Source organism: Podarcis gaigeae, assembly GCF_964106915.1.
Source record: "Podarcis gaigeae genome assembly, chromosome: 7".
NCBI lineage: Eukaryota > Metazoa > Chordata > Lepidosauria > Squamata > Lacertidae > Podarcis > Podarcis gaigeae.
The window spans coordinates 38,152,317-38,164,472 of NC_139683.1; the positions used below are offsets into that span (position 1 = coordinate 38,152,317).

The window sequence follows — 12,156 nt, forward strand, 5'->3', positions numbered from 1 at the left end:
GAAGTGCGCCTCCGCGAGTGTTGCACCCCATAAGAGTCCGGCGGGAGGGGAGTAGGCGATGGCGCGCGGGGCCGCTTTGAGGAGCAGAGAGAATTTGCTTGGCGAGGCTGGAAGGAGGTGGGGAACACCTCCCTTTTCTGCGGACATTTGAACTACAATTACAATAAAAAGATTTTGTCCTGTTTCAGCCGTGCAGTTGTTTTGTGCTGTTGCCAGGTGTTCTCGAGGCCGGTTTACCCCCCCTCCGCCTCCGGCACAGGAAGGCAGATGCAAAAAAAGGGCTGTGTCATAAGAAATGCAACTTTATCCCGCTGGATGGCGCAAAATCAATCCTTAACGACAGCCAGTCTCCCATTTTCTAATGTTGTCCATGTTACAAGGAACTCTCTCTTTCCCTCTCCCTCCCTCCCTCTCTCTCTCTCTCTGTGTGTAAATCCACGCCCTCCATTTCCAAAAGCCACAGTGCTCTATTTTTAAAATGTGAGCTGCCACACAGGCTACTAGTTTTCCTAGAAACCACATCCTCGGTTACGGATGCGCTTCGCCATGATGCAAAATAGGCGTTCGTGGAGATTGTATTCGTGCTCAAAAGCGCTGCTATTATTTCACATGTCCCAAAGCTAATCTCTAGAAAAGATCAAATTAACCCCTGTGCAGTAAAACATGTTTCATGTCGTGGTGTCTTCTGGATTTTGTTGTTGTTGTGCTTAAGAGCATTATCAGAAATTATTTTCCCCTTACAAATACCCCATAATTCTTTACCATACCAGACACACATTGGCTCTCATTTGATCTCTTTAAAACCAAGACAGATCCACAGTTGCCCCCGTCTCTCTACTTGGGCATCCTTGTCATCATGTCTAATAAAAATAATGCATGAGCAAAGACACATAACTACCCTTCTTCTCCACACTGTGTCACATTGATCAGTCAAGAAAGAAGAATGTGCAATGCACAGTTGTTACCCATTGTTCTTTTTAGACCAGGGATGGGGAACACGAGGGTCCAAATTTCATGGAGCCCAAGGCTCAAATTCATACGGATTGGAGGAGCCCAGTGAAACAGAAAGTGGGCAGGAGGGGTAAACTGGGGGAGGAAATAGGAAGCCTAATCTGGCCAGATCTCTGGAAGAACAATCTGTCCAATCTTGTCTATCCGCTAGCAGCCCAGAGAGAATGTGGGGAGGGGGAGGAATTGAGTGAGGGAACTGGGGTGGCAGAAAGAGAAAATGTAGCTTTGTCTACCACTGACTTCAGTCCCACCCATGTACATCCACCTGATTACAGTACACCAAGGGAATGTGGCAGTTACAAAGAAGCAAAGAGTGATAGTGGTCTTTGTTTCCTATCATGTCTAGTGTGATCATTATACAGTACCGCAGTTTGTCACTTGCTCTAATAACACTGTTAATATTTCCGATTCTTAGAACATGTATCTGAAAAATTTAAGTTTGCACCTATAGAGAGCCTGCTCAGGAGGATATTTCGAGAGATGTGCTGAGCCCTGCTCTCAGCTTCGAATGGCATTCACAGAAGGCATGGAAAACAGGAATGGGGTTGTGCCAAGTGACCTCATCATTGACCTCCACAAGTTCAAGTGAAAGACGTATACAGCTGTATGAATTTAATGCCCTGCTCACACCTTCTGTTGAACACACTGAAATTGAGTGGGACCAATCAGTTCAATCCCTCACCCTCTGTTTAATGAATGTGAGAATAGGGCTCCACTCTCCCATACACATGGATGTTAACAACCTCCTAGTGATACAGCAATAAAACTGCTAGCACATGTACAAAGCTAACAGGATCTGGTATGCTTTCAAGCTGGATGGGGAACTGAATGTTGAGATTGCTGGCATTGCAGGGGGTTGGGCTAGATGACCTTCAGGATACCTTTCAGCTCTATGATTCTATGATAGACACATAGAAAGCAGAATCTCAGAATTGTAAAGACACTCATGACATATGTACCCGCCCAAGGTCTCCTGGACCATCAGAGTGTGTCTTACCTCCTGCAGAGTCCATTACTCTGAAAAGTTGGGTACTCTTTTCAATACTGTGTTTGATAGGCTCTTTTTATAATTCTGTTGCACACAACTCCAATATCTGAGAGGTGTGTGATTCCATGAGTGCTTATCCAGGGTATGTGTTTCCTTTAGAATGAGGGACAGTCAAGACTGTGGGGTCTTTATGATATATGGTTTATTCATTCTCTCTCTCTCTCACACACACACACACACGCGCACACACACACACACACACACACACACACACACACAACCCGAACCTATGATGAAGGGGTTCACATCATTAAGACCCGAAGAGGGTTTTGCTTCTCCTTATTGTTTAGTCGTTTAGTTGTGTCTGACTCTTTGTGACCCTATGGACCAGAGCACTTCTGCTTCTCCTATTTCAACAGGCTCTTTTTATTGCTCAGTCTCCCGGCTGCCCAACCTACAGCCTGCCAGCTTCTACCTTTAAGCTCACATAACTGCGCAACTTTGGCCTTTGTCACCATCCTATTTGTCTTATGGCACAGAGACACTCCCTTTGTTACCTTAATGACCCATACTTAATGACCCATTATTTCATCAGGAAGCTAGCCAGGCTGTTCCAGGAATTGAACCTATGCTGATCCCAGGAATTAGAAGGCGGTTCAGACATACAGCCTACTTCCCCAAAACATAACAATATAGTGGCCTCTTTCCTCTTCTGCACCTCTCCTATGTCACCACTGGAACTGCAAGCCCCAAATCCTTCCCTTCCCTTCAGACCCCCAGCTTCTTTATGCTAAACATACTCTCCTTATCTGGTCAGCATTTTAAATGGTCAGCATTTTAAAACAACTTGCCAGTCCCAGACTGAATTGCAGAGCTGAACACAGCTATCAATTGTATTGCATCCTTCTCCAAATTCTACAGTGAAGTTTTGGATCAAAATGAATATACTGTATGTACCGTATTTTCAAAAAAACAAACAAACCACAAAAAACCACACAAAAACAAAAAAACCCCACTGAAAAGCGTACAAAAATGGGCATGCATATAAAATGCATACAGCTTACATACAAAATCTGAACTGCAGAACTTTAACTCCACTTGAGTAATTTCTCTAGTTTTTTTTTAAAAAAATCATCATTTTCTAATATTCATACTTTCTCCTTTTTGAGCTTCTTTGTACATGACCCAATTATTTTAGCTTGAAAAGAAGCCACCTATTGCATATAAGCCATGTACACATTATACACTAAACTGTCCAAGACCTAATTGCACAAAACCCAATTATTATAAATTCAAACATAATAAATCACTTGGCACATGACTGAAACTCATAATTAAAATCTGTGCAATAAGTAAGTCATGTGAAATTAACTTTTATGTGGCATTCACTTATTATGTAAAATTCAATTACACAAGGCTTATTTTACAACAAGAGCCATTAGTTGCACAACTTATCTACTGTATAACTAGACAGGTTTCTATTTATCCAGCCTGGGCTGCCAGCAAATAATGTCCAATTCCTTTGAACAGTGTTGAAAATAAATGAATCACAATGGTTATCTAGCACATTTCATCCCATGCAAGGGGCTCCCTACTGCCAGAGAAACTGCACAGCTGTTTGTAGACCACATTTTTAAGCTGTACAGGCTACCGCAGCAGATTGTCTCTGGCACAGGAACCCACTTCACTGCTCAGTTCTGCAAGGCATTCAATGCAGTGGCTGGAGCTGGAGCTGAGCATCTCTTCTGCCCACCATCCAGCTACAAATGGCAATGCAGAGGAAAGGAAATCAACTATGCAGCAATATTTCTACTGCTATGTCAATTACCAGCAGGACAATTGGATGGCATTCCTCTAGCTAGCAAAGTTGACATACAATAACTCATTGCATGCCTCCACCAAGCAAACTCCCTTGTGAACAATGGATATCATCCTCACACCTGCCAGACACCGGCTCCCCTCGTCAGTGCTGACTGCAGCAGAGGTTGTGGAAGAAGAAGAAGAAGAAGAAGAAGAAGAAGAAGAAGAAGAAGAAGAAGAAGAAGAGGGGTTTGGATTTGATATCCCCCTTTATCACTACCTGAAGGAGTCTCAAAGCAGCTAACATTCTCCTTTCCCTTCCTCCCCCACAACCAACACTCTGTGAGGTGAGTGGGGCTGAGAGACTTCAAAGAAGTGTGACTGGCCCAAGGTCACCTAGCAGCTGCATGTGGAGGAGCGGAGACGCGAACCCGGTTCACCAGATTACGAATCTACCACTCTTAAACACTACACCATACTGGCTCTCACACTGGAAGAGCTGGAAGCAGCTCAACAGTTGCTATGAGCGCAACTTGACCGCCCCAAAGTGACATACCAGAGGACAGCTGATGTGCACAGGCAACCAGGAAATCTGATCCAAGTGGGGGGTTGTGTCTGGCTCTCGACACAGGATCTGCCTTGGAAAGCCCTGCGTAAGAAGTTGAACCCAAAGCATATCAGTGCCTTCGAGGTGGATGCAGATCAACCTGGTAGTGTTCCACCTGCATCTGACCTTTGTGAAGACCTTCTGTGTCTCCAGAAGAAGGCATATAAGATGCTATCCAGCTAACTTGGGGACTCCAATCTGGATTTGTTTTGTCCACTCAAGTCTGCTGGAGCCCGTCTTTGCATGCAGTGGAAGTCCCTAACTCACCAAAGATTTCATACTCATTGGCTACCCTCACCTGGTTTAGCCGGCCAGTTGAAGCTGATGACAGATGTCTGATTATGGGCCAATCTGCCATTAAACAGCAGCAGCCCAAACACTTTAATAAATGCCTAAATAATGCCTAAATAAATTATCTAATTACATCACCAAATTATATACGGTGGTTGGAATTACAGACAGATGTACTTGGAATCTCATAGAACAATATATCCAACAAGTTTTCATGTGTCTATCAGGGAGTGATAGTCCAGTAGGTCCAATGTCTTAATGGGTGTATGTAGGATTGCAGGATGGATTTGAGCTGCAATATAATCATACACCGGGACGCAGGTGGCGCTGTGGGTAAAACCTCAGCGCCTAGGACTTCCCGATCACATGGTCGGCGGTTCGAATCCCCGCGGCGGGGTGCGCTCCCGTCGTTCGGTCCCAGCGCCTGCCAACCTAGCAGTTCGAAAGCACCCCTAAGTGCAAGTAGATAAATAGGTACTGCTTTATAGCAGGAAGGTAAACGGTGTTTCCGTGTGCTGCGCTGGCTCGCCAGATGCAGCTTGTCACGCTGGCCACGTGACCTGGAAGTGTCTGCGGACAACGCTGGCTCCTGGCTTCTAGAGTGAGATGAGCGCACAACCCTAGAGTCTGTCAAGACTGGCCCGTACGGGCAGGGGTACCTTTACCTTTACCTATAATCATACACCAACCTTATTTGGGCAGCTGAATTTATTTATTTTTTAAATACATACAATGTATAATCTTATAATCAAAGTGCTCAGGATGACAAATAGGGATTAAAACCAATAAAATAACAAAAAAATCAACAACACACAATTATATATATATACATATATATTAAAAAAAGGAAAGTTGGTTTAGAATGGGGCAGAGAGACTTAGTAGCAATAATTCATTATGAAACTCAGGGCAGAGGAATAAAATCCAGTAGTATAACCAATGTAGAACATAATTTAAATGGCCTGAGAAAATAAAAAGGTATCTGTCTTGCTCCAGAAAGATATGAAAGCAATTGTATGGTGTGCATCTCTGGTGTTCCATCGCCAAGGGATCAATTCTGAACAGGCTTTCTCACACAGTTTTGAGATCACTATCACTTTGATGGAGCCTTGCATGGATTAGAAGGCTGAAAGTTCAGCCTGCGTCACCACAACCAAAATCAACTTACAAGTGGCAAACAGATATGGGCACAGTTCCTGCTGATTTTTATCTTCATATTGCTAGCCTAGGAAGGGACGGGATCTTCCTTATGTTGGTTTCCATTAGTGCATAACATTACTTGAATCCAGCTCAATGACTTTGATAAGACAGGAAAATTGGGGTTTGGGCTTTCATTTTAATCATTAATTCACCCACTTCCATCTCAGTCATCAAAACAATTATTTTTGCTCTAGCCTTTTGAATGACAGTAATATCTCATTTCCTTGCACCAACCTTTCCTCCCCCCCCCTTCTTTGGGTGACCTGCTCTCTTTCCTTTGCTGTCCTTTCTTTCATTCTTGACTTTCTTGCTCCAGTATCTCATACTCTCCTTCCTATGCTTTCCATAGCACCCCTCACACTATTACTCTTTTGCAAAACCAAAACTTTATTTCACTCCTAGCCTACCCTCTAGAAACGCCTCCAGTCTCTGGCCTGCTTTCTTTTGACTGTTGCCCTAAAAGCTTCCCCAATGTCCCACAAAATCACTAAGCTCTCTTCTTCCTCTGGGAACCTCACCTTCTCTTTCTAGTCAACACGTTTCCTTCTGAAACATCCTACTGATGATTATTTTTGGTCCTGGCAGATATATGTGGAATGCGGGCCAGCCTTCAGATACCAAGGCTTCAGAGCACAAAGGGTTTAAATTGGCATGTAGGGGAGTTTGGGGCTGTGTCCAGGCCCCGCTTTCAATTTCCCATATGCCTCTGGTTGGCCACCACAATAAAAAGATGCTAGATTAGATGAGCTATTTTCTTGTGTTAAAGGTATAAAGGGATCCAGTGAAGATGACTAGTCCCAGTTGGTATTTTGTATTGACTGAAGTTTCTGGCCAGTTTTCAAAGGCTGCCTCATATAAAATGCATCACAGTGATGCGAACAGGAGGTAACCAGAACATGGAACACTGAATCCCGACTCTCTGTCCAGGTAGGACTTTACCTGGTGTGCCAAGATGGTATGAGCAGAAGAGCAATGCTACCCAGGAGTAACTTGGAAAGAGGGATACAATGGTTCATGGTATGAAAAGGTGCCCTGAGGTCCAGGAGAATCAACAGTTGCACTCTTCCTGACTCTCTCCCAGCAAAAGACCCCCATCAGGGTGACCCAGGCAGTTTCAGTGCCAAAACCAGGCTTAAACTCCAATTGAATTGGATAAATAAAAAAGCCCCCCCTCAAAACAGCTGGCAAAAACTCAACTCAAGCACTTTTCTTAGAGTGAAAGATGCAGTTTCTGTGATACAAAACATTAGCCATGTTTTTTTCAACAAAAGAGATGCTTGTATAAATAAAAAAATACTGTAAGACTGTTAGGAAGGAAATATATACATTTTCAAAAGAATTTTCCTATTAACTTGGAATCTTATAAAATCGTTCCAACAGTGCTCTTTGTATGCTACCTGGCATTTTTTGGTGTTTATCTCTGAGATCTTCTATTGCTGTCTTTGTCTGAAAAAAAAAATCCAGAAAATATTATGTTTATTTTTATATAACCCCAGAATATATAAATGCAAGTGTAGGTTTAAAGTATTTAACCCTTCTACACAAGAGAGTGGCTGTGGACCCTAGTAGGTCCAATTTTTAAGTAGAGCTCTGTCACTTAATATTCCATGCAATTCTCAGAGGTCATGTGTCCTGTTGTGTTCCATCTTTTCTCCCCTCCCTTTAATTTTTTTTAAAATGCAAATTACATTTAATTTATGAGCAGAGCAATCCTAAATCCAAATCTACCGGGTGGAGAATGGCATAGAAGTGCCCCTTGTCCTTAGATCTAATGATCTACCAGTGGAGAACCCATGTTCACCATAGAATTATTCTTGTTATTGTTATTCATTTATTTATACCCTGCCTTTTCCCCTGACAGGGACTCAAGATGACTTACAGATATCAGAAAGAAGCAATTAAACATTGATAGAATTAAAACTCTCTGTCTCTCAAATCTATTTAAAACAATAAATCCAGCATTGCACCAGCCCTTTCTTTCATTAAAAGCAATCAATTTCAAGAGGCCTGTTGCAATGAAAAAGTCTTCATCTGCCAGCAGAAGTACAACATGGAGGGAGCCAGTTTAACTTTCCTAGGGAGGTAGTTCCAGAGTCCCTACCAAGCAGGCCTGTCAGGGTGGCAGGACCAGGAGAAGGGTTCCCCCTGAAGATCTCAAAACCCAAGTTGGTTTGTATAGGGGAAATACAGTCTGCTTGGAACTAAGCCACTTAGGGCTTTATAGGTCATAACCAGCACTTTGAATTGCGCCCAGAAACAGACCGACAGGCCAGTGAAGCTGTTGTAGCAAGGGAGTTGTATGTTCCTGCTATACCCATGGAAAACTCTATTTGCATAGATGTACTACCAGTGATCTTTCAGTGGTAGCTGTCATTAGGACCGGAAACAGAATGTTCCAGGGAAGAACTTCAAGCTGGTACAAACAAATTATCTTCTCACTAAAACCAAAGGAAGCAGGGAGGAAGACACAAGTGGGGTGGAAGAAGGTAAGTTCAGCACCGCCCCACTTTCCAGCCTGGTTGCTCCAAGCCAGCAGGCCTTTAAAGGTGGAATGCCTCTCTCCACCCCTTTCCACGTAGGAATTCACACCAGGAGACCTAATTACTCCTACTGAAATTAATGGGAAAGTGAAACTAACCCCACAACCTTTCAAAATAAACTTGAGGAAATATTTCCCCCTGTATAATCTAATCTATTTTTAATGTCTTTATACCACTATAAAGCACACTGGAGGACACTCTCCTGAGTTATGTAATCTTCCCCTTTTCTCAAATTCCCGGTGTGCACAAAAGAACGCATCAGAAGATGACAGGAGAGGCTCACTGAAACCCAGGAGACAATTTTACCGTAGGTTAATTCTGCTACACTTTCTCTGTCTTCAGGCAAGTCTTGATACTTGCACTGTGTGAACCTGCAACACTGGTTTCTTATCTGTAATGCTCTTTTGAAAACCAAAAACCATATTAGGCAGTTGGGGTACGCTGGGTCCCTTCCATTATTTTCTATAAGCCCAGTATTTTACCTCAGCATTTTTTGGCCACTGTCATTTTCTCTTCCGTTAAGTCCAATATTTCAGCAATGCATCTCTTCTGTTTTCTTCCCCAGGACTTCCTGATACTCCAGTGAGGAGTTTAAGTGAACACCTATACATGTCTACTCAGAAGTAAGTCCAGCTGAATCGATTTCAGGTAAATGGGTGTAAGATTGCATCCTAACCATGTAACCTTATGCATGCCTACTGAAAAGCAAGAAACGCTGAACTCAGTAAGATGTACACCCAGAAAAGTGTGCATAGGATTGCACTCCCACAGAGTACTACATTACGCATATGCCTTGTACTTTAGAACATAGGTATTAATAAAACCTAGTACACCAAACTTACCTTTTCAACTAGTTCCTCAACTGTTATATTCGGATCATAAGGAATGGGATCTCCTACATAGGAGCAAAATTTGACGGGAAACCCTCCATATACAGGAACAATTGGCCATCGGGTACGTTCATACAGCCACTTAAATGGCCCTGTGTGTAAATTTTTCAAAAATTCTCATTTTTAATATATGGTAATATGATATAGTCTTAGGAATGAGAAGAAGCCTTAATAATAGACGAGCAAAGGCCATGCAGTTGGTGCTAACTGTGCAAAAAGTATGTCTAAATTGTCATGCACAATAAGCAGCCTCAACCCATTGTATAATTATACATATTTTAAACTTCATTGATTTCAATGTGCTAATGTGTGCACAAATACATACTAGACTACAGTACAAGTAAATCCGCATTACCCGGCCATGGACCAGGCACAACTGGACACCTAAACAAATTCAAAGAAACTGAAGAGGAAGAACCACACAAACAGAGATGGAGCAGGTAAAGGAAAAAGAGCTAGGATAAGACAGTGTGATGCAACGCAGAGAAGGATGTATGACAGCATAAAGTTCAAGGTGACAACAAAAATATTCCAGGAGAAAAATTCTAAACACAATTATACAGAAGTCCAACTGAAGCCAGTGGAATTTACTTATGTGTAATGTGTTTAGCCCTAGGGCATAAGCTGATATGGGAAGATGCAAGGGGAATCAATCTTACATATTTTTCCAAGTGCTCTGTATCCTTCCCGAAGATTTTTTGTAAATATAGGGATGATAGGCTGAGAAAGGTGGGAGAAAAGTAGCCACAATTAGGGCAGTAGTTCAGCCTCCACTACTTAAATATCTTGTATTGATATCATAGTTATCCTCCATGCACAAAAAGGAAATCATCTCATGGATGTTATCTCCATGTATAAAAAAGGTGTTGTATGGTAAGATGCCACAATTCTGAAACCAGTTTTCCAATGAAACTTATCATTTCACCTATGTCTCTCAAAATTTCAGCATCAGTATTTTAAGCTCATTACATAAACTGAAATTGACACATCTCAATGTAATGATAAACTATGGTTTAGTCCTTACATTAATAAGCTTTGGCTTTTTGCGTTATAATAATTTTAATAATAATTTATTATTTATACCCTGCTCATCTGGCTGGGGAAATCCAGCTACTCTGGTGCATCTGTGAGATCATCAGAAACTTTCACTTCATTGTCACGTAAACTCTGAACTACGTTTTATTGAAACAATGTTTGAAGTTTAACTAAACAGCTTACCAATTTCAGGCATAATGCTACATTGAAGTTTGTTAAAAATGAAAGCAAAAGCTTCCAGTTTCCCCCTCCTAGTTGGGGAAGGGGAGGGAAGGGGAAGGACAAGAGTTTGAGACTCATTCACATACTGTAGTGATAAAAGTAATGTCACTGCCAATGAAAATCAGAGCAAGTTACTCAGCAATACTAAGAAAAATGAGTGGGTGAGAATATTCATGCATCTGTTTGCCATTTTGAAAAAAGGAGGGGATTCCCTTTCATTAATCATCCCAGGGTGCGGTCTGGAGCCACATGAGACCACCACCTTGCTGAAGCCGAACTGATGTGTGCCTGGTCACCACCCGGGAATCACATGGGCACCACCCAGGGTTACACGGTGGAAGAAAGGTGGTATACAAATGAAAGGAAATAAGTAAATTATATTTCATCAGCTGTCATGGGGCATGAGCCCAAAGATAAAAAACTTTTAAATCTCACTGATTTCCAGTGGGAAAAACTCTCATTTCTTTAACTCTCTTATGCCCCACCTAACAATTTTTTTTTGAAGTTAGAAAATATCAAGTGCATAAGACAAAAGGAAAAACCTTTGATTTAAGGATCCAACCCCCTCCCCTTTGGATCATGTTAATGTATTTACCCTCCACAAGTAAGTTTAACTTCCCTCTAAAGTTAAATGCATCTGGTGCACAGGCACTGCTGGTCATTGTCCTATTGAAAGGTTGTAGCTTTTATCCTGTTCTTGTGTATCAGGTGGAGTTGTCCAGCAGATGAGATTTCTCATCCCATGACACGTCCAGACAACCTGCCAGTATTTTCTCACCACACATGGATAAAACGGTTGTAGCATCACTGATCTTTCGAAAGGTTCTCTTACGGCTTTGCTGCAAATGCGTTTTCTATTCAGGGACACAACAAAAACCAGAAACACACACTTCAAATCTACAGCACCTGGCCACTCACCACTTTTGCATCTCTGGCCACGTGAGCAAAGCCTTTGCGGCTACCCCACAAGAGACTGTAGTTTTCATCACTAAAAAGTGCTTCTCGGGCTCCACCTGGTAAGACTCCAAGCAAGTATCCCTTTCTCAGAATTTCAACACATTCCTCTCTTCCATCATGTGTAAGGCCATGTACTTTATAAAACAGTTTGATACCTGCAGGAGAAATACTTTGTTAAAGGGAAAACACACTATATAAAACAAGTACATCCTGCACATTTTAGACATAAAAAAGTGAAAGGTTTGCCATCTTTTATGAAAGATAGGTTCAAATGCAACAGCACAATTTTATACACTTCCACTCAGAAGCCAGAACCAGAGTTCAGTGAGGCTCACTGCCAGGTAAGTAAGTGTAGGACTGTAGCCTAAAAGTTGGCATCTGTCTTGTATGTAATAAAATTAAATTATGTTTATCAGTTGTGGACAGAAAAGGCATGAGACTGCAGGGCTAACAGAAAGCATCCATTTGTGTTTCTGAGCATTACATTAATTCATCCATGCAAACATGCAGCTTGTTGCACATCCTTTTTTGGAACACCAAAATCTTTATATACACATTAAGAAACCAAAGCTTGATATATTATTCTGCTCTCAACATCTAACATTTAATTTGAAAG

The 12,156-nt window shown here is 42.0% G+C and overlaps 1 protein-coding gene across 1 annotated transcript in view; it reads right to left on the reverse strand.

Moving 5' to 3' along the window:
* Positions 1-7,233: 7,233 nt before the first annotated feature.
* The window catches only part of LOC310849379 (uncharacterized protein), a 30,477-nt gene continuing 25,554 nt past the window's right edge, over positions 7,234-12,156 (reverse strand). The window contains exons 12-15 of the mRNA XM_083749545.1: positions 11,502-11,695; positions 9,986-10,046; positions 9,279-9,418; positions 7,234-7,342 (exon numbers count right to left, since the gene is read on the reverse strand). Of these exons, the coding sequence (XP_083605671.1) occupies positions 7,244-7,342; positions 9,279-9,418; positions 9,986-10,046; positions 11,502-11,695 (494 nt within the window). The 3' untranslated portion in view covers positions 7,234-7,243. The remainder of the gene's footprint in view (positions 7,343-9,278; positions 9,419-9,985; positions 10,047-11,501; positions 11,696-12,156) is intronic.